Raw genomic sequence first — 22,473 nt, forward strand, 5'->3', positions numbered from 1 at the left:
TTCTGCGCAGTGAGAAAACCTGAAGTCATTTTCAAGGTCCATCAATTCTTTCTTTTTTTCAGTCAGGTCAAGTTTCTAAGCTTTCTAAATCTCTGTTTTCCGGCTAGTGAAAAGAAAATAGGATTCTACCGAGTCTCCTATCTACCTACTCCAGGACTTCTGTAAGAATCAAATGAGATGAGGCAGGGGAAAACGCTTCATAGACATTTGGTTAAAGTGTAAAATGTTTGTACCTGGCTATAAAGCAAGTTGTGTTCCTGGGCTGAAGAAACTACAAGGAGGCTAGTCCTCGCTAGGGAGAGGAAGCTGAACGTTGCTACGTGAAGTCATTACCTGGCATCCACAGTGACCGTTTCTGGGCTGGGCTGTGGGCTGCATTTTGTGACATGGGGTCTCGGCAGTGTCGGCTGTGATTTGGTGGGGTGTCACTCCAGGGTGGTGGCAGGGCCTGTGTCCCACTTGGGGGAAGCCGAGTGTAGCTTTGTGAGCACCAGGTCCACGATACCAGTGCGCATCACAGCAGCTCCTGTGTTGAGCTTCTGCCCTCTGGTGGTCAGTGCTCATCATAGCGACCGGTCAGACAGTCAGACACCTAGCACATTAGCCTTTTACATATATAGATTGATTTCAGAGAGGAAGGGAGAGAGAGAGAGAAACACCAATGAGAGAGAGAATCACTGATCTGCTGCCTCCTGCACACCCCCTACTGGGGATTGAGCCTGCAACCTGGGCATGTGCCCTTGACTAGAATCGAACCTGGGGCCCTTCAGTCTGCAAGCCAATGTTCTATCCATCGAGCCAAACCAGCTAGGGCTTACGGGATTTTTGAGAAGCTTAAATGCATTATACTTGTAAAGTGCTCTGACTAATGCTTGGCGTATAATAAGTGGTCAATAAACATGTTATAACTGAGATTTAAAGGAGGCCTCAGAAGAAACATATTGACTGTAATCATATGTGTTCATTCTCCTCCCTTGTCCCTCGTTTGCATTTGTCTGAAATGCCCAATCTCATCTTTCTTGGGAGGCTTTCTTAAGGAGGATCACCTCCCATTTGGACTAGCCTTTTCACACTATAACATGACTTTCCCTTTCACACACAGAGGAGCTAGATGTTCCAAAAGCTCCAGAGAGTGAACCACAGAATGGAACCTGGTGTCCTGCCCTGCTCAGCCAGCCCACGTTAGCTTAGTGGTCAAGCCTGCAGCTTAGGAGCCAGAATGCCTGTTGAATCCAGCTTTATCATTTACAAAAATGTGATTTGGGGCAAGTTACTCAACTCAGCTAAGACTCATTGTCCTTATTTGTAAAGAGTGCCTGGCACATTAATACACTGTTTATAGTGATTGTCTTCTGTGTCTATGTCCCATCCTCTCCCCCCTCCCCTCACCCCCTACTGCCACCCCGGGCAAATGTGCTCATTTAAACACCTTTTTTGTTTTCTTTTCTGTTTTCACCTTGCTTTTTTCTCTGGCTCTCTCTGCTCCTAACAAACCATTTAGGACTAGAAGTAGAAACTGGACCTTCATATATCAAGAAAGGGTTTTGAGAGCAAGCACATACGTGGTGCTTTTAAAAATAACCCTCAGTGCTCATTGCTGTTATCTTTCCACATCTGCTGTTTATCCTAACACTCCATGCCCTGTGGTGTGGTTCTGAACCCTTTCTACTGTTTCCAGATCCCCAGGCTCATCCTGTGACTCTGACCCAGACTTGTCACACACTGAGCACTTGTGCTGTCCAATGCAGTGGCCACTAGCCCTATTGGCTACTGAGAACTTGAAATGTGGTTCGTCTGCCTTGAGATGTGCTTGAAATGTGGTTAGTCTACCTTAAGTAAAGACTTATTATGAAAAAAGCTATAAATTATCTCATTAATAAATTTTTATGTTGATTGCATGTTAAGATGTAATCTATAATCTTTCATATATATTGGGTTAAATAAAATATATTATTAAAATACATTTTAGCCTGGTCTGAGTGGCTCAGTTGGTTGAGTGTTGTTCTGTGCACACCAAAGGGTTGCCAGTTCAATTTCCGATCAGGGTACATTCCTGGGTTGTTGGTTTGATCCCCAATTGTGAAGCTTCTGGAAGGCAACCAATCAATGATTCTCTCTCACATTGATGTTCCTCTCTGTCTCTTTCTCTCTTCTTCTCTCTGAGCATGTCCTCCAGTAAGGATTAATAATAAATGAAAGGTTCAAGTTGGCAGTGCACGGGGAGGCTAAACAACCATCTCAGATGGTGAATAATGAAAACTTGAATTTATTTAAGGAAAAGGTTATGGGAGATGGGGATATCCAAGGGAAGGGCTACACAGCACTAAGCCAAAAGGTATTGAGTCCATGATGGCAGCAAAAATACTTATTAGGACAGTGAAACAATGAAGGGCATAGAAGATGCAACAGGAAAACCTAGGCTGGGCTGCTTTGGCTCACTGAGAAGTCAGAGAAAAGGGCCTTGGAGACAGATTCAGGGAATTAGCCCAGGACGAGCTGCCGCTGCCCATTGCTCCCTAGTTGCAAGTGTCATGGGGTCCCTTAGAGGTTGCGGGATACGTGCCTGTGGGGGAATGGCACAGTGTGCTCCTTGGAGGGAGAAAGTGTCACTGGGTCCTTTGACCTGGGCATATTTTTCTCTCTCAGAGGTGGAAATCTTAGGGGAGGTCTCAAGATAGGGTCTTAATAGAATATTCATCAGCTTTCCGGGTGTGCTCGTTCAGGTCATGGTCTCTGCTGATTGGTCGGTGCCAGGGCAGGGGGTCATTAGTCAATGTAGCTGGTCCTGAGGCAGCCATTGTGTCACTTGGCTGGTTTTGCTGTTTTTCTGGGCCTGGAGCTGAACTATAACTGAGGCCTAGATGTTATCCTTAAGGAGGAAAAGGTCAGGGGGTTTAAACTGCCTGAGCCATTAATATGAAAGATCAGGAGTCCAAACCACATGACCTGATATGCTAGGGAGGTTTTGTTTTTCCTGTTTCCTCTGGATGTGGGCAGTTCTCAGATGAATAAGATGTCTCTGGTTAGAAAAAGCTAAGTGGTTGGAGCATCACCCCGTGGTCTAAAGGGTTGGGGGTTCGATCCCCAATTTTCTGGTCTAGGTGCATGCAGGAGGCAACCGATCAATGTGACTCTCTTGTGTCGATGTTTCTCTCTCTTCCCCTTCTCCCTCCCTTCCACTCTGTCTAAAAATCATTGGGAAAAATATCCTTGGGTGAGGATTAAAAAAAAAAAGAAAAGCACATCTTTGAGTGTTTCCTTCTTTGATTTACGTTGGACTTGGCTGTGTGCATGTTTGTTTCCTCCCTGGATTGTAAACTTTTTGAGGGCATAGTCCTGTCACATTCAGTTTCGTGGCCCTCCTAGGGTATCTTATGTGGAGAAGTCTGCTTTAATCATTTTGTGGAATTACAACCAAATAGGGACATTTATGATACTGCCTCAGCTGTGTCCCTGATGATTACAACGGCCATGTTGGTAGCTTGGTTTGGAGAACCTCTGTTCTTCCCTAAATTCCCAGGAAATCTTTCTCCAGCCAAACTTTTATTCAGCACACTGTTGTTGTGTGCCCAGGAGTTCTACCGCACTGATTTCGTCTAAAACTACATTATTTCAAACCTGTGAGTGAGCACTGACACAATTTCTTAAACCCTCCATCACTGTTCAGGAGTGTCGTGTGTTCTTGATAACTGTCATCAGCCTGAAACCTCTTTTACTGAGATCTTTTTAAAATGCACTGGGTATTTAAATGTCTGCTTCTTTCCTCAAGCTGATCTGCACACGACTACTCCCCACACTTTGTTTTGAAGGGACTCAAGTATTTGTTCAGTTTGTTAAATGGAACATTGTAACCACCGCCCTCCCCCACCTCTCTCCACCCCCGCCCAAGTCTTCCCTGCAGCTTGTTTTGATTTACTTTTTAAAAAATATATATTTTTTTTATTGATTTCAGAGAGGAAGGGAGAGGGGGGAGAGAGATAGAAGCATCAATGATGAGAGAGAATCATTGATCGGCTGCCTCCTGCACGCCCCCTACTAGGGATTGAGCCCTCAACCCAGGCATGTGCCCCTGACCGGAATCGAACCTGAGACCTTTCAGTCCACAGGCCGATGCTCTATCCACTGAGCCAAACCAGCTAGGGCTTGATTTGCTTTTTATGTAATCTTATGAAGGTTTGTTCTCTTTTAATTTGCCTCTTCCTCCTAAAAAAGCTGGTCTCCAAAACAACAAATGCAAAAAACATTGAAGAGCAGATTGAGGGTTGTTCTTATTGATCTCTGTTGAGAGTTTGAGGCTGCAGAGACATTGAGGTAGAAGTATCAGCGGATCATTTTGCTTCTCTTCTGTCTGCACACTCACCTCACCAGTGGTTGGATGGTCTGTCACTGAATGACTGCTGTGCGTCAGGCACACTGCCAGGCCCTCTTGAAGCATTATCTCGTTGCTTCCTGTGCTCACTGGAAGCCTAAGTGATTGCGAGAGATAATGTAAAGCAGAGAAGAAAGCTAAGTAAGGAGAATTGATTTTTATTTTTTTCCTGTAAAATTTCTATCTTCTGGCTTTCTCACTCTCTTTTTAAAATTATGCAGCTTTGCCAAATCAGATGAGTTCATTGTCTTCTTGGGGTTAACAACAGAGCTTGAAACTCCCTCTGCGGACCAGGGTTGTCAGAGAGCGAGCCTGATGCTCAGATTAAGTCAGCTTCTTGCCCAAAACAGTAGCTTCAGGAAGCCACTCAATGATTTATTTGCTATTCCTGATCTTCCCTTTCCTGTTAATCCCAGGCGTCACTGAGGGGGTCTGCTCCAACACCTGCCCTTTGCCAAGACTCCCACTCTGCTCTTTGAATTGGCATGGGGGCCATTTTTCCCCCCTTAGGTTCTTGTTGTCTTGAAATACTTTAAAAAAAAATTCTTGAGTCCTCCTTATTTCCTTCCTTGGACCTGGGACAGCCTTTTTGTGATGGTGAACCTCATATACTCTTGTTTTCTTTGTATGACCATAAAAGAACTTTTGTACTATTTATTTTACCCTAATAGGGTAGCTATCCTGTTGACTTACTGTAAAGGCTGTCTCTACCTCTGGTCCATCTTATATCAAATTCAGCTCCTGTTATAACTCTGCCTTTCTCAAGACCCTGCAGAGGCTCCCCTTTTCTTTTTAATACAGTGCGAACATCTCTTGTTGCCATCAAGGCCCTCTTCAAGATGGTTTCATTGCTCTTCACATTTTTGGGGGGCCAAATTTTTTTATTACCCAACCCAGCTAATGTGGGATACTTGATGTTGGCTGGGCTTAACAACTACACTTTCCTACATCAGTGAACTTGCTTCAAACTACCACCTCCTTTCCCAAGAAAATAAAGCCCCATTTGAAATGCTGCCTTTTCTCATCTCTCCCACACAAGATGTGATCTCTCCTGCTTTGAGCTCCCTCTCTTGTGGCACCATTCACATTCTTTGACATGTCTTGGAATAAATCTGTGTGTAGAATATCTTTGAAAGAATACTCATCCAGTGCCTTTGGAGAGAGGAACTGAGTGACTAGGAGACAGGAGAAGAGCTAACTTTTGACTCTACACTCATCTTAGTTTTTAAATTTTATACTACGTATATATTCTTACTGTGTGTTTTTCCCCTGTAAAGGTATTATTTGCATAAAGAAGATCCAATCTATAAGTTCTGGATAATATTTTTATAACCTCAGAGTAAGGAAAGTGTCCTTAAGACACAAAACTCGGGAGCTATAAAGAAAATGACTTTCAAAATATATGTATGTAATTATTTGTCATATCCCTATTTGACTACAAGTATCTGAAGTGCTTATGTGTTTTTAAAAAAATATATTTTTATTGATTTTTTTTTTTTAGAGAAAGAGGAAGGGAGAGAGATAGAAACATCATTGAGAGAGAAACATCGATTATTTGCCTCCTGCATGCCCCCTACCGAGCCTGCAACCTGGGAATGTACCCTGACCAGGAATGAAGCTGGTGACCTCTTGGTGCATGGGATGACACTCAATCAATTGAACTACACTGGCGGGGCGAAGTCCTTATGTTTTTATCCTTTTTCAGAGCATAGCACAATGACCCTTACCCAGTAATCAATCAATATTAGTTGAATTGAAATGAAATTGAATTGCAAGTCACTTCTTTGTAGACCTCACTTTTTTACTTATAAAAATGAGTGCTAGGTGACCTTCAGGATCTCACTCAAAGATCCTGTGAAGATGTGGGCTTTAAGAGCATAAATTCCCAGCAAAGCAGGAGTGGCTTTAGAATCAGCTCTTCCCTGGAGACCATCCTTCCCAACACGCTGGACCTGTGTGGGGGTCTTGCCTGCTTCAGGGATGCTCTGCATTAATTATGCTGAGAAAATGAACCAATTAGACACAGTCGGAGGAGAGCTGGAGGCATCTGTGTGGCAGGCTTGTTGCCTGAACAAAAGGGGTAAAGGGTGAAGCAGTTTGCTGAGGTTTCTTTGGAAATGTAGCTGGCCAGCTCTTTGAACTATTTGGCCGAAGTTGAAAGAGGCACCAGAAGGAGTGTTTGGTGTCTGTCTGCGTCCTGGTGGCTTGGAAACAGTCTGGGGAAGGTGTGTCCTTGGGACCGAGGAGACATGTGGACCCATCTCCTAGTGGACTCATCTCGTAGTTTCAGACTTCTCCTCCTGATCCCTGTGGCACCTATCCCAGCTTTGTTTTAGTAACAGCTCTTTTAAAATGGAGTTTGCCCCCATCTTAGGGATAAGCAACTAGAGAGCAGGGAGCCATCCTCTATCCTCACCAACAGTCAGCTTGCTTAAGAACATTTTGTAGGTTGAAGGGAAGTGGTATTCGGTGAGAGGCTGTAAGGGCACCTCTGAGTGAGAGAGTAGTGGGTGGGCCTCTGAATGGGAGATCGCCATATCTGGGACAGACAGAGAGACTCTAGGTCTGTTAGAGGAAGTGAAAACAAAAAAAAACAAGAAACCCACAGTTCCTGTTCTCAATACTGATGTCCTTGTGGTATTCAGAATAGGGGGCAGGGTGTTAGCAAAATCAACTGTCCTTTGGAAACTTTTACCTTTCTTACATTAGTAAGGCTTCGGAAAGTTAAAGTTTGTGGGTGCCTGGCCATCCAGCCAGTGGGTCTTCTCCCCCAGCTTAGTCTTCCAAACAATGATCCCTTAGTGCCCACACTGTGCCCCTCCTATTTTGGCTAAGTACACCACTTAATCCACATCCTGGGATTTCAGTTCTGCGGTGTCTGTCCAGGGTCAGAAGGGCAGGCCATGGAATCTCCCCTCCAGGCTGCTCGGACCTCCCACCTTCCAGCTTCTCTGACTGATCATTACTGCAACTTCTCTACACTGGGGTTCCCAGTGTTTGAATGATATACTTGACACTTCTTAAAGGCCCACTCAGCTAATGGGGCAGAAGCAGTGTCTGATGGTGTAAAGAGCACAGGTTTTAGAACCAGAAGACTTGACTCTGCTTCCAGATCTGCTATTTAATCTGCATACACTTGGCTAAAAGTTATTTAACTTTTGTGGGCCTCGCTGTCCTCATCTTCAAAGGGGATGTCAGAACGAATCCCTCATGGAGTTGTCAGAACGAGTAAGATATATCATTTGTATATTATATTGTGGAAGGTGCTTTTAAAACTAGACAGTCTTACCCCAACAAAAAAAATGTAAGATTTACTATGGGCTGGAGACAAGTGATGCCAGTGAATTATTATAGTCAGGAAGTGGGAGGTGCACCCAGGAAATCCATTAGAAATCCCCTCTGCCACTGAGAAGGCTATTTTTTTAATTAATATATTTGTATTGATTTCAGAGAGGAAGGGAGAGAGATAGCAACATCAGTGATGAGAGAGAATCATTGATCAGCTGCCTCCTGCACACCCCACCCTGAGGATCGAGCCCACAACCTGGGCATGTGCCCTGAGCGGGAATCGAACTGTGATCTCCTGGTTCATAGTTCGATGATCAACCACTGAGCCACACCAGCCAGGCGAGAAGGCACATTTTTATTATACAATGGTATTGATACTGGAAATAAGGCTAACATTTCCCCCCATGCAAATTAAGAGTTTTTTTTACCACCTTTCACTGATTTCATTGTGTGTTTCAGCAGGTGTTATTAAAGCCATATTATGTGCTAGATCTCTGTAAGTTCAGGACTTCGTCAGAGTCTACCATTCGCTTGTGGGAACAATGGGGAGAGGAGTGTTGGAATCAGCCAAACTAAAATCATTGCCAGCGCCTTTCACTCTCTCAGTGGCAACCTGCATTTCCGCATTGGGCCAACAGCCTCTCCAAGACACTGGCTCTGTACTCCTTGTGTTTCTTGTTGGAGCCTTTGGAACTGTCCTCTGAGTCACTGAGAGGACTCCCACTGGAAAACCTCACCACTATTTCTCACTCTCTGTCTTTGCAGTGTGTTCCTTGCCCCCGGAGCCAGAGAATGGTGGCTACGTCTGCCACCCCCGGCCCTGCAGAGACCCCTTGAACTCAGGCAGTGTCATCGAGTACCTGTGTGCTGAAGGCTACATGCTAAAGGGCGATTACAAATACCTGACGTGTAAGAATGGCGAATGGAAACCAGCCATGGAGATTAGCTGCCATCTTAACGAGGGTTAGTTTGGCAGATGAGAAAGGGGTTCTGTTTTCTTTTAACTCAAGGGAAGTGGTGCCCGCTTCTTCCTGAGCATCCTGTGCTGTGGGGCAGTATGGGCCCTTTGATGCCCTGCAGACTCCCTTCCTTTGGGGTTGCTCGTGTGTGTCCCACTGTGGTTCGTCTGAACCACAAGGGGCTCAGTAGCTTTGTTGAGGCATCTGTTCGGCTGTGTAAGATCCCTTTGATGCTCCTGATCTTTTGTTTGCCTAGCCAAGTGCTGGTGACCTTTGACCGTGTTCTGCTAACACATGAGCACCATGCTAACACCTTCTATAGTGTCTCTTTTATATTTTTATTTTTGAATGGTAATGAACTGTTTTGTTATGGAGCTGTAGTCCAGCTGGACAGAAGACCTCCCCCACCTCCTGTCATGCATGACGGGAAAATCCAGCTGCCTGCAGGAAAGTATACAGCCATCTTTGTGCTTCACACTCGGGCTCTGAGGCCATCACATCCCAGAGAAGGGTGGGAACCAGCCTGAGAGTTAACAACTAAAACTGCATCATCTTAGAACAGGGTAAGGTTATTATAGCCCAGTTCTTAAAATTTTTCTGCCACATAGGGAAAAAGATAGGTGGGACTTAAAATGGTGGACTGATGTGTTCATTTAAATGGTTGCTGTCTACCAGCTGGCTACTGGGGACAGTAACAGAAGTGGTTAAAAAGGTAAGATCTCCAGGTGAGTGAGTTTAGGTGTACAGTGAAGGGAATATTAGATTCAGGAACAGGATAGGGAGATGATCCCTTTTCTTGTGTGTATAAACTGTTTTGCACTGTTACTCCTAAAAATGTCCTTGGCCAATGTATGTCTCTGCACAGCACCATGCAGGGGGCCTTTGATAAGATCAGCTGTGGGGCTCATGTTGTATTTGTCTGGATACAAATCTCTTCTGATGATGGCTTGTTTCTGTAGAGAAAGACACCAAGACATCATTTGGGGTCCCCACACTGTCCATTGTGGCTTCCACTGCCAGCTCCGTGGCACTCATTCTCCTCCTTGTGGTGCTGTTTGTGTTGCTGCAGCCAAAGCTGAAGTCGTTCCATCATAGCAGGTGAGCACGGGTGGCAGGCATCACTGTGGGATTGGCCTTTGGCTGGCATGTCTACCTGCTGGCCTGTATGTGCCCAGGGAAGGGGTGGGCTCTGTCATCCGCTGATGTGCCTGACACTGTGCTTGTTGCTTTGCATACATTATCTTAATCCTCATAGGATGAGCCCACTGTACAATATACAGATGATGTATTATACAATTGTACACCTTAAACCTATATAATTTTATCAACCAATGTAACCCCAATAAATTGTTTCAAAAATTTTTCACAGGAGCATTGCAGATAAGGAAACTGAAGCTCAGAGAGGTTAAGTCATTTACTCAAGGTCATCCCTAGATCAAGCATGTCAAACTTGCGGCCCACCAGCCATGAATTTGACATGCTTGCCCTAGATCAGCGGTTGCCAGCCTTTCGGACCTTGTGGACCACCACTGGTCCACAGACCACTGTTTGGTGACTGCTGCTGCAAAGGTTTCCTTAAACCAGTGGTTGCCAACCTTTCAGACCTCACGGACCACCACTGGTCTATGGACCTCCGGTTGGCAACCGCTGCTCTAGATGATGACAGAGCTGAGATTTGAACTCATATATGTCCAACTCCAAAACCATGTCCTTTTTCTTACATCAGTAGTTCTCAAAGTGTGGTTCCAGCAGCATCAGTGTCATCTGGGAACTTTTAGGAATGCAGATTTTCAGTTCCCACCCCAGACCAACTGTTGGAAACTCTGGGGTTGAGGCTCAATGCCAGGGTTCCACACTCCCTCCAGGTGATTTGATGCAGGCTCATATTTACAAGTCACTGCCCAATATACCTGGTTCCCAATCCTGGCTGCACATAGAGACTCCTGCTCGGAGTTGAAAACATACCAACACCTGGGCTTCTGCCCTAGCCATTCTGATTTATTTGGTTTGGAATGGGAATCTGGCACTAGTGTCTTACGAAGTTCCTAAGTGTGTTCCAATGTGCAGCTAGGACTTGGAGCCAGTGCACTATACCATACTAAAACAGGAGGTGTTTTCTTGCCTGACTTTTTCCAGTTGAGTGCATTAGCCACATTCCAGATTGGGTGGGTGTGGTTGGGGAGAGGCTGGCCAATGGTGAGGAGTGGCCCCAAGTGGATCCCTTAGATGGACTTCTTTCCCAGGCTGTCATGGCCTCTGCAGTAGCTCATTCCCTCTCTCTCGGGAACAGTTTCTGTTCATTCAAGCCCTTCATCAGTCACTGTTGTCACTCACAGGCTAAATGAATGAAAGAACAGGCTAAACTGCTTTAAATAAAATGCTTCTGATTTGGAATTTACAGACAAGGACCAGGCTCAGTTTAACCTTTGTGTACTGGGTGTGGTTTTCTTTTTATTTTGTTTATTTGGGGCTGGAGCTGGGCATAGCAGCTTTTTTTTTTTTTTTTTTTTTTTTTGGTTTTTATGTTTTATTGAGGTTTGAGTATATACATAAAACTGTGCCTATCCTAACTGTACAGTTTGATGAATTTTATTTTCAGTAGTAATTTCTGTATGAACATAACTCACTTTTTAATTGACTCGGCTATTATGAATAAAGAACCTGTAAATCCTATCTAATAATAGACAAACATGGTAATTGACCGTACCTTCGCTACACCTCCCATTGGCTAATCAGCACGATATGCAAATTAACCCAACCAAGATGGCGGCTGGCAGCCACACAGCTGAAGAGAGCAGGAGGCTTGCTTGCTCCAGTGATGGAGGAAGCCAAGGTTCCCGGCCTGCCGCGGCCCGGCTCTGAGCTCCGAAAGCAACAATGTTTTAATTATAGAAGCTAAACAAACCCCAGATACCTGCTTTCAGCAGGCCGTGGACTTGGAGCTGGAGCGAGAAGGAGCCAGCTCTCAGCTCCAGTGACGGCAACTAAGTTTCAATTTGTTTTTTCCATTGCTTTTCAGAGAGAGTGGAGGGGGGCGGTAGAGAGAGAGAGAACTGTTGATGTGAGAGAGACACATGGACTGATTGCCTCCTGCATGTGCCCTGATGGGGTAGGAAGCAAACCCGCAACTGAGGTATGTGCCCTTGACTGGAAATCGAACCTCCGAGCCTTCAGTGCATGGGCTGATGGTCTAACCACTATTTTTAAAGGTTGTTAAGCAGTTAGTAGAATAAAGAGGATTTGGAAGGGACTGTTTACTTGAAGGAATTGGCTATTTCCACATAAAGTCAACTGCATTTGGCATTTCATTCACATTAGGGAGGTTTTCCTTTTTGCAGTTAACTAGTAAGTCTGTTAAAGGTAACTGGTTGATTTTGCCTGACTTGAGTGGAAGGGAGATTTGGTTTTCATTTGAGACCCTGTTTACATTTTGTACTGTGTACATGTATTACTTTTTAAACAAAAACTTTATTTTGAACATTGAAAGTTAAGCACATGCCATAATACACACTGCCTTCTAATGCCACCTTGCCATCAAAGTTTGTCTTCCTTCCAGAAACCTCTAAGTACCTTTATGAGTCCACTTCTGTCATCCTTACAGTGTGTACTCTATTTGAATTGAGTAGCACAGATTTTATCTCCAAGTACAGATGAAGAAATTGAGAACTAATAATAGTCTAGTAATAATGCTGTCCAGCCATAGACCATACGTCTCCGATTGTAATGCACTGCTGACACATCACCTATGTTGTGTTCCAGTAAAAAAATTGGCCTGCACATAATCCCAAAGAAACAATTAGACAAGTCCAGAATGTGGGACATTCTAGGAGACAGCTGGCCTGGAGTCTAAGAAAAAAAATTGTCATGAAAGAAAAGCTGCAGGGGACTTTTCTAGATTAAAGGAGATAAGAAGAGAGACAGGGCAGTTAAATGCAGTGCATGATCCTTAAACGGGTCCTGGATGAAAACAAACAACAGCTGAAATGAATATATTTATGGGGAAATTCATGTTACAGTATTATACCAATGTCAAACTTCTGGGATGTAATGATAATTGTATATAGGAGACAAGGTTCTTGGGAGGTGTATACTGAATAATGTCTTCAACTTTCAAAATGGTTCAGATTTTTCTTAAAAAGTGTGTATGTGCGTATATTCATAACAAGTGATCCCCCAAAAAGTGTCTGCATGAACAAATCTCACAAACGTAATGTTGAGTAAAATAAATAAAATAGATAAAAACCACTTTATGGGTATGTATACATATATATGTGTGTGTGTGTGTGTGTATGTACATATATATATTAAATATAGTTTTATTGATTTCAGAGAGATAGGGAGAGGGGGAGAGATAGAAACATCAATGATGAGAATCAATGATTGGTTACCTCCTGCACACCCCACACTGGGGATTGAGCTCACAACTGGGGCATGTGCCTTGACCAGGAATCAAACCATGACCTCCTGCTTCACAGGTGGCTCAACTACTGAGCCACGCCGGCTGGGCATGGAGATATAGTTTACACATCATTCACTGTACTCATTTACGCATACAGACAGTCGTTTTTAGTTATAGTCACAGGTAGCAGCCATCTTTTTCTCACTTCTTATTCTAGCTGTGCTGAATGAATGGCTTTATTTCTAGGTTCCCAGTTTTGCACAGGACCAGAGGGCTAGATGCCTGTGTACCCAGAGGTAAAGAAGATAGTTTCTGGAAGCAGGTGGAACTGGATTTAAATCCCAGCTTCCTCCCTTACTAGCTCTTGACTGTGAGCAAGTTATTTAACTTCTCTGAGCCTCATCTGCATTGTTGGTGAAGCTCTACCTGAAAGGGCTCAGGTGAGGATTCAGTGCGATAAAGTATATAAAGCACTTAGTGCTGTGTCAGGCGCATAGTAAATACTCAAAAATGGTTAGTGTTGTTAGTACAATATTATGGTATTTATTTGTCTGTGTATTTTAATTCTTCCTTTGTCTTTTCCTCCTCCGGATGCAGGCGTGACCAGGGGGTATCTGGGGACCAGGTCTCCATCATGGTGGATGGAGTCCAAGTTGCACTACCGTCATATGAGGAGGCTGTGTATGGCAGTTCCGGTCACTGCGTGCCGCCTGCTGACCCCAGAGTACAGATTGTGCTGTCAGAGGGGTCTGGGCCTAGTGGGAGGAATGGGCCAAGGGAGCAGCAGCTACAGGACCAGGGGGCCTGCTCCTCTGCAGGTGGAGAGGAGGAGGCCCCGGGCCAGTCTGGACTGTGTGAAGCCTGGGGCTCCCGGGGCTCAGAGACTGTGATAGTGCATCAGGCAACCACCTCTTCCTGGGTGGCCGGCTCAGGGAACAGCCAACTGGCACACAAAGAAGCCCCGGATTCAGAGAACAGTGACATACAAAGCCTTTTATCCCTCACATCGGAGGACTACACAGACGGTAGGTGGTCTACACCGATCATGAATTGCTAGCAGCTCCAGGCCCTCCTGGGAGTAAGAAAAGTTGTGAGCCTCTCTAATAATTGGTGTATTAGGGGAGCAGGGAGACAAAGAAAGAAAATACCTGGGGTATTAGCCTGCAAAATAGGATTTTACCCTCAGTTCTAGGTGGTTCTTTGGGCTCTGTATAGGGAGACTTTCATTGTGGTCTGTGAATTTTGATAGTTTGGAGTCTCCAAAATTATTTATGGCCACAGGGCTGTGCTAAATCAAAGGGTAAACGCTGGTTGGAGGTGAGGATGAGGTCTGTCCTCACGTAATTTTATACTCCTGAAAGGACAGAAATTACGGGGAGGTGTGTGGGGTCATATGACAGAGAAACTGGCGCCTGTTTCTTTTCCATAGCATTCAGCTGCTTTGTCTTAAATAGGACTATGCCAGGGCCTTTGCTAAGTGGTTTTCTTACACTATCTCAGTTAAGCCTCACAGTGATCCTGAGAGGTAGGTATTACATGCTACTGTCCTCATTTTACGGATGAGGAAACGGAGGCTCCAAGAGGCTAAGGTACTGTCCATTGGTAATTGGTGAGCTGGGATATGAAGCCAGGTGGATCGGTTCCAAAGCCTGTTTAGGCAGCCTTGGTACCATGCTGCCTCCCAGATGACTCCAGGTCCTTTGTGGCAAACCAGCTGTAGAACGAAATTGCCACCTCCTGACATCTCTGCTTTGCCAGGGCCTTGAGAGTTGAATGTTGGGATTGACTCTATCATTTTATTATGAAATCCCAGTGTGGTTCAGGATACAGACAAAACCTACACCTCCTGACATCTCTGCTTTTGCCAGGGCCTTGAGAGTTGAATGTTGGGATTGACTCTATCATTTTATTATGAAATCCCAGTGTGGTTCAGGATACAGACAAAACCTAGATGCTTCCCTTTTGACAGCAAGTACTTGTGCACTTACAAACCTCCCCCCGCCCCCAAGAAAGCTTTATGCTTCCAGGGAATCCCAGGCACAGTTAGCATATACGAAAGCAAGGAAATCGGAAATTCTTGAATGCAGATCCTGTTTATGGAGTTTCTCAATGATTAGCAACATGCCTTCCTTCTTTAGGATATAGAGCTAGGAAAGGTCAACTAAATTGTTGACCAAGGTTTAAAGGTGGAAACCATTGACCCCATGGGCAGCCAGCCACACATACGGTCTGTCCAAGTGCACATATACTGTGTGTCCACACAGAGTGACAAATGTCCAAGTGCAAATCTCAGCCCTTGCCCTTCCTAAGGAGCCAAGATGGTGCCAGGACTTCCCTTCTTGCTACCTAGCTTTGTTCCATGTACCAAACAAGCATTCTGAGAGTCCGTCTTGTGCCTAGTGCCAGGTTAGGTTTCAGGGTTGATACAAAGAAATAGAAAACATTCTCTGTCTGCTTGGATTGTCAGTCACCTGGGAAGATGGGGCTTATCCTCAAAAAATAATGGAACCAAGAATGCTAGAGTACATGCCAAAATGAGGGGTTCAGAAAACAAAACACATAGGTTATCGAGTTTGTTGCAGGCCATGCCCAAGCTGTCTGGGACTGACAGCACCGTAGGGAGTCAGGACCTGAAGCGTCAGTTATTCACTATCACACAGCTGGACAATGACATTAGGAGGAGAGGGGACTTGAACAGAGCTCAGTACTATCCACAGGGCGAGATTAGGACAGAAAGAGAAGCAACCAGACAAGCAGTTAAGGCAGAGGAGGGTTCAGGTTGGTGAAATCAGAAGGTTTGAATACCAGCCTGAACATTCAGATGTTATCACATAGCCAGGGGGAGAGATGAGCAAAAAGTGCTAAAAAAAGGGGGGGGGGAGGGATTTAGACTACCTAGAAGAGTATGAGTAGTGCATTTTATTTCTTTAAATTAAGGGCCCCTACAGTGGGATCTGGTGTGCTGCAGAGACCTACATGGGGTAACCACTGTGCTTCCTTCTCTTCCTGTAGATATCCCGCTGTTGAAAGAAGCATGAGGTTTGCCACCAGCCTCTCTCCTCTGCAATGGTCCTCTCTGCCCTTCTTCCCTCTCCCTGTGGGTTTGAGCACCCTGCCCGGCTAGCTGAGCTGCCACCTGTGGATCTATGGATCTCTGAGGGCATGCAGGCCCACCTTGCTGGAAACTCAAGGAAGATTCTTGCCATCTGCCTGCTTGACAGCTGGAGGAACTGGCTTTTTGCCTGGTCCAGCCTTCCCATCTGTGTCGGGAACATGTTTGAATGTGCCGGACTGAACCCTTCCTTTTCCTGGGCCTCTGGGAGCCCTCCAGCCAATTCTTTGATGGCTGCCCCAACCAGCCCACATGGGCCAGAGAACCGCTGTGTTTACTTGTGCCTTCCCCCAACCCTGTCCAGGTTCCCTGTCACGCAGGCCTGTTGCTGTCCTACAAGCCTTAGTGGCTGCACTGCTGCCCCCTGCCACACAAGGGGTGGGCCTGGGTCTGGCTTGTTTCCTTTGAGGGCTTATCAGGAGCAGATCCAAGAGTGGGAGCTGGGGAGACAAGAGGGACTAACTGGAGCAAGAGTGTGGGTCCTTGGGCCTGCCCTTGGTTGACACTGGTGGCACATTTTCTTGGCTGGGGACAGAGGATGTGGAAAATCTGCCAAAGCTGACCCAGCACCGGCTGTCCAGCTCAGAGGTGCCAGCTCCTGGCCCTGCTGTGTTGAGCTTCCAGGGGATCCCAGGGGAGGGCAGGAAGGTGGCTGATAATGGTTGTCTTCCTAATAGGCAAGTTCTCGCCTCCTACTTCAGCGTGGCTTCCTGGTCTCTGCTTTTCTTTTTCTGGAGTATAAGGGGAAGTTGCATGTTGCCACCTGGGGTTTATGCGGCAGCTCCTGCTACCTTGCTGCCCACAGAGTTCTGAGGGGAATCATCCCTGGGACAGGAGCTCGCTGAGATGCCATGGACTGCCCATCTGCTTCCTGACAGGGCAAGTTGCCCGTTCTGGGTTTGTGGTGACGGAGGGGAACCTGAGAGGCACAGACTAAGTCCCCAGGCAGCTGCAGGCAGCTCCAGCCCCAGTCCTGAGGGTCCTCCTCACCACAGTCACGTGCCTTAGTAACTGGTCCAGGAAGCGTCCTGCTGTTTGCTGCACTGCTGCTTTTCTTACTCTTGCCCTCCCCTGCTGTCCCTTCCTGCTCACAGCTGACAGATGACTCCCTGGTTGTCTTGGGCAAGGGGGAGGGGCTGAGAGGCAGTCCTCACCCACACACACACCCTTGTGGGTAAAGGGTTGCAGAGCAGCCTGGCACCTGGCCCTGGTGTTGAAGGAGTGGGCTCCGTGCTCCAGATGCTTCTCCGACTCTCGGCTCTCCCTTAGCCACATCGTGAATGCTGACAAGGCTGGGGTGGCAAAGCTCAGGCAGGCTGCTTCCATCTTTAAAAAACGTGGCATTTACTTTTGTTTCTGAAACATTGGGGCTGGGGAACTTCAGAGGTCCCACCCCCACCCCATGCTGCCCCTCTGCTCCTTCCTTGAGCCTCTTGGGTGGTAAAAGTAATAAAGAGCCCAATATTTTTTCAATACCTGACCAAGCAGGGTAGCTCCAGGAGTGGGTGGCCTGGAAGATTAGGGGAATGGCCTCCTCTCAGCCTCCTGCCTCCACTCACACACGCACTTTACTACCCGCTCATTCCTGGCCTCTTTCTGTTTCTCTTGTCTTCCTTTCTCAGGGTAAGGGCAGTGCCTGCTGTGCCTGTTAGCCACTCCTCCTCCCCCCTCTCCCACCCAGGAGCCTGAGAATTCTGTGCCTGAAGCCCAGGCCAGCATGGTTAGGCATGGAACAGGTTGTCAAAGATGCCAGAACTAGAGGTCAGAGCCTTTGAGGGAGATGAAATGTACCAGGGGGCTGTCCTTAGCCTCAAAAGAGGCCATTTCCAGAAGAGTGCCTGCCAGCAGTCATGGGCTCTGGGCCTATCTGGATGGTGGGTCCCTCGTGACCCAGCTGCCTCCCTATGCGTGGGCTCTCCTTCCCCGCAGGGGTGCCCTTGTCTTCCTCCAAAAAAGAAAGCAGGGCACATGGTGTGGGATTTGGAGTCTGCTGAGCCTGCTGATTTATTCCCAGTTATCCAAAACCTGAATTCTAGCCGAGTTTTTTCTTTTAATGAGAGATCTTACTCTTTTTTTATAGCATACTCTGGCATTTTCCCTCCCCTAAGAGATTGCACTTTTTGTTTTGGGATTATTCAGCCCCATAGGTTACTGGCTCAGGCCTTGGAAAAATGAAAAGCCTTCCTTCTGCAGTGTTCTTCCAGCCAGCCGCCATCAACCCTGTCCTGGGGGCACAGACCCAGACTTGTGTGCCGGCAGGAAAGAAAGAAGGGTAAATGGGAGCCTCCCGTTTTGGCCCCACCTCTCCTCTTCACTTCCTCCCCTCACTCCCTTGTCACTGGCATGGATGAGGCCCACTTCTGGGCCTGTGGGTGCAGGAACCAGGCTTCATCCTGCTGGCATCCATGACAGCTGTTCGTTCTCTTTCCCTGGAGCAGTTTCTTGCCATCAGCCATTTGCTACTGTCCAGGAGCTTCTGGGTTTTTGTCCCTTGCAAGGGGTTAGGGACTTTATAGCTGCCAGGAAGGAGGCTGTCAGAGGAGTCTGGAGCAGGTGGGAAAACTCCATAGCCTGGCTTTTCTGGGCTCACCTGTAGGGGAGTCCAGCAGAGGGCTTGTCCAGGAGAATGGTCAGCACCAAAGGACTTTATTTGAAAAGGTATTTTTTGCACACATGAGCTAATAACTCAATGCAGGTTTTATGTCCTGGCAACTTGCAGTTACATTCCAGTGACTTACAAGGGCCAGTCTTTGGTGAAGATCACATATATTTCCATCCCTTTCCATGCCCTAGTTTAGCAAGTAGGCTCTAGCTTTTGCCATTTCTGGATTTTATGTGCTGTGTTCCCATTTCACTCAGCGTGAACTGTGAAATGGGCTGAATCCTGGCCAATTGTGAGTTCTTTTGGGTTATAAGGCATTTCAGTGTGTGTTCTAACACTCCATTTGCAAATAAAACTGGAACTAATGTTATCTTCCCCATTCATCTTGCCTTCCACCCCCCCCCGCCCTCCCCAAGTTCTGTGGAATGGCAAGACTGACAAAGGTATCTTCTTCCTGCCTCGTTCGTTAGTGGTGGCACAGGGACGATAGCACTCAGCCTCTCCCTCCCAGTCTCAGCTGAGCGCTCAGACCACTTGCTTCCCCGTAACAATGTCACTTCCATTCCCAGATTACATGCTTACATCAAGAGCAGAATATGCTGCAAACATTTCTACATCCTTGCTCTTTTTTCCCCCTCCCCTCAAAGAGAATAAAGGACCCAGAAGGGAAGTGGTATGCAGGCTTTCCAGCTGAACCCCAGATGTACTGGCTGGGAGCTTCTCTCGAGGCCTCCTGGGGCTCAGCATAGGGACAGACATTACTGATGATCAGTGAAGAGCTCAGAGGGACTTTGCTTGGCAGGCTCAGCTTTGCTGGAAAACTCGTAATCTCCAGTTGAAAACCTAGTAGAATTTTGAATGAAACCTCAAAGTTAAACCCTGCGCCAGGCAGCAGAGCTCTCTGGAGAGGGTGCAGGGGCAGAGCACTTGGATTGCCAAGCAGGGAGGAGAGATGGACGCGGGTTGTGTGGCCACCTACTACACCCTGCCCTGGCTTATCACACCACTATGGAACCTTGCAGAATGGTACTCACATAATGGTTTAAAACAACACTTGCATCATTGACTATGTGCAGGATGTCAGTCAGTTTGGGTTTGCTTTATTTTATATATATTTTTTGGTATCCTGTACATTGCAGTGGGTGTGAAGATAGTATTTTAATATTTGTACAAAGTTTAATTTAATTTTAATTCTATGTATATAACTGCATTTCTAAATAATAAAAAAAGTTCTTATGAGGCAGTTGTGAGAGATGTGATCCTTCCGTAAAATTTTTATAGAAACCCTAGGTTGAAAAGATTGTGTGTGGGTAGGAGCTCATGAAGGGATGAAGGACCAGCTCTGGGGAGAGGTGCCTGGCAGGAGATGGAGATAGGACAGGGAGGTGGTCCATGCCACAAGGAAGAGAGACCACAAACATAAGTGGGAATACATTTTTCTCTTTAAAAACGCTCTCAGTGTGCCAGCTACCGTTTTCATGCTGGGGTTGAGCAGTGAGCAAGACCTGCATGGATTTCTAATGTGCTGGGAAGGCAGGCAGTTACAACGGTGCCTGATGACAGTGTGATCGGGGAAGTGTAAGGGAGCGTAGGCGGGCAAAGCTCTTTTTGGGCAAACTGGCATTTAAGCTGAGATGTGAGGGCCGGTACAGCGAGGCTAAGGGGCAAAACACTACGTGGGTGGGTGCAAAGGCAGCAGAAAGCACAGCCAGTTTGAGAAACTAAAAGGACTCTAGTGCTGCTGCATGGCAGGGCTGAGGGAGAGGGCAGAGGCTAGGTTGTGGAGGCAGGGCCTCTCCAGCCATGCTGGGAAGCTTCCCTTTATCCTAAGAGCAAGGGGAAGTGCTTGACAGGTTTAAGGAGCTGATTGACTTACTAAGCTCTGCATTGGGGGCGAGTGGGGAAGCTCTCTCCATGTCTTAGGAAGAGAGACTTCAGGGGGATGCAGCATCCCGTACCTGGAGACCATGGAAGAAATTGTAGGTCTGTGGGGGAAGAAGCAATCCTCTGAGATGGAGAGATGGAAGACCCGTGTGGGAGAGGGAATGTTGGAGATCTAAAAAGTGGAGAGGCGGAGCACGCAGAGGTGAAGAGGTCATTGCCAGGGAGGCAGGCTGACAGCAAGGAGCCCTCCCGGCAGGTGGTAAGGGTGTGAGTGGAGGGATGCACTGGGCACTCGTGCTCTGGGTGTAATGGTCGGGGTGACTGGTTTCCTACCTCACAGTGTTGGGTGGGAAAACAGTTCAGTCTTAATCTCAGTGGCACCAGTCCTCAGGAGGCTCCGCACAAACATAATTGCCGTAGTTGCAAGGAAGGTGAAGGGAAGATCAGTTTACCAACTCTTAAAACGGTGATAATAGCTGGTACTTAAAAACCACTTACGTGTGCCAGGCACAGCTGGAAGCCTATAGTGTGGAATCCACACAGCAACTAACGAGGCAGGCGCCATTATCACCTGCAGCCCCAGGCCACGTAAAAGCCCAGGCATGAAGACCTGCATTAACTTGCCCAAGGTGGAGCCAGGATTTAATTCAAACCCAGGTAGTTCTAAAATGACTCCCACCCCTACCGCATCAGACGCTGTCTGCCTCTCAAAGGCCTCACCACCTCCTTTCTGCCTTTACAGACTGTTCTAACCAACGAGCTTCAGGTAGAAAATGGGCAGAAACAGGTCCCATCAGGTAAGGAATGCTGGGGAAGGGAGACGTGTCAACATGGGGTCAACGCTGGGATTGTTGCCTTTTGATGGCAGGTGGTGGGTGGGGACAATGATAACAAAGCCCACAAAACCTGCAGGGCTGCTGGGGAAGGGCTGTCTGCGAAGTGGTTGCCTCGAGTTGAGAAAGGTGGATGGGAGGAGAGAGAAAGAATTTCCTGCCCTGCTGCGGAATCCCATCTCACAGTTTGGAAAGTTGAGACCCCTAGACAGCAACAAAAGTAGTAACAAGCTCTCAGCGTCTTTCTCAGAATACTTAAAAATACCTTTAGCCCGGCCAGTGCTCAGTGGTTGAGCGTTGACCTATGAACCAGGAAGTCATGGTTCAATTCCCGGTCAGGGCACATGCCCGGGTTGTGGGCCTGATCCCCATTGTGCAGGAGGCAGCCTATTGATGATTCTCATCATTAATGTTTCTATTTCTCTTTCCCTCTCCCTTCCTCTCTGCAATTAATAAAAATTATTTTTTAAAAACGTTTAAATATGCCAAAGTAATACTTTTTTTTATCTCAGTAGAAAGAAAATTAAAATCCATAACACCACCTCCTACTGGCAATGTTGTTCTTTTTTCTATCCCTGTATTCTCCTCTTTAAAAGGATCCCTTTTTAATAGTATTTTGGTTTTTTTAAATTTACAGTCTATTAGCCCATAAAACATTCATCTACATCACTTTAAAGGCTGCAAAGTTTTCTATCATATTGGAAATTTGGACTTTCAGGTTGCCATTTTTTTTAACTCTTATGACCAATGGTTTGATAGCATTTTAGATTATTTTCTTAGGATAAATTGCTGGAAAGAAAATTGCTGGATCAAGAGAAATGCACATTTTAGGGGCTTTTGATATACCTCAAATTGCCCACAATGAAAGTTATCCCAAATTATATTTTCATTGGCAGTGTTCATTTTCCCACAACCTCACCAGCATTGGCAATTATCAATTTAAAAAATATACCAGTTGAAAGAAAATGATATTGTTTTGATTCACATTTGTTTTATTAATTTTTAAAATATGTTTGCTTAACTCTTT

At 46.3% G+C, this 22,473-nt stretch overlaps 1 protein-coding gene across 1 annotated transcript in view; it reads left to right on the top strand.

Moving 5' to 3' along the window:
• Positions 1-21,756, top strand: part of SUSD6 (sushi domain containing 6) — a 55,787-nt gene extending 34,031 nt beyond the window's left edge. Inside the window, exons 2-5 of the mRNA XM_014549123.1 lie at positions 8,423-8,620; positions 9,576-9,714; positions 13,613-14,040; positions 16,028-21,756. Of these exons, the coding sequence (XP_014404609.1) occupies positions 8,423-8,620; positions 9,576-9,714; positions 13,613-14,040; positions 16,028-16,053 (791 nt within the window). The 3' untranslated portion in view covers positions 16,054-21,756. The remainder of the gene's footprint in view (positions 1-8,422; positions 8,621-9,575; positions 9,715-13,612; positions 14,041-16,027) is intronic.
• The last annotated feature ends 717 nt before the right edge of the window (positions 21,757-22,473 follow it).

This window comes from Myotis brandtii, unplaced genomic scaffold (genome assembly GCF_000412655.1).
Source record: "Myotis brandtii unplaced genomic scaffold, ASM41265v1 scaffold536, whole genome shotgun sequence".
In the NCBI taxonomy this organism is placed as follows: Eukaryota; Metazoa; Chordata; class Mammalia; order Chiroptera; family Vespertilionidae; genus Myotis; species Myotis brandtii.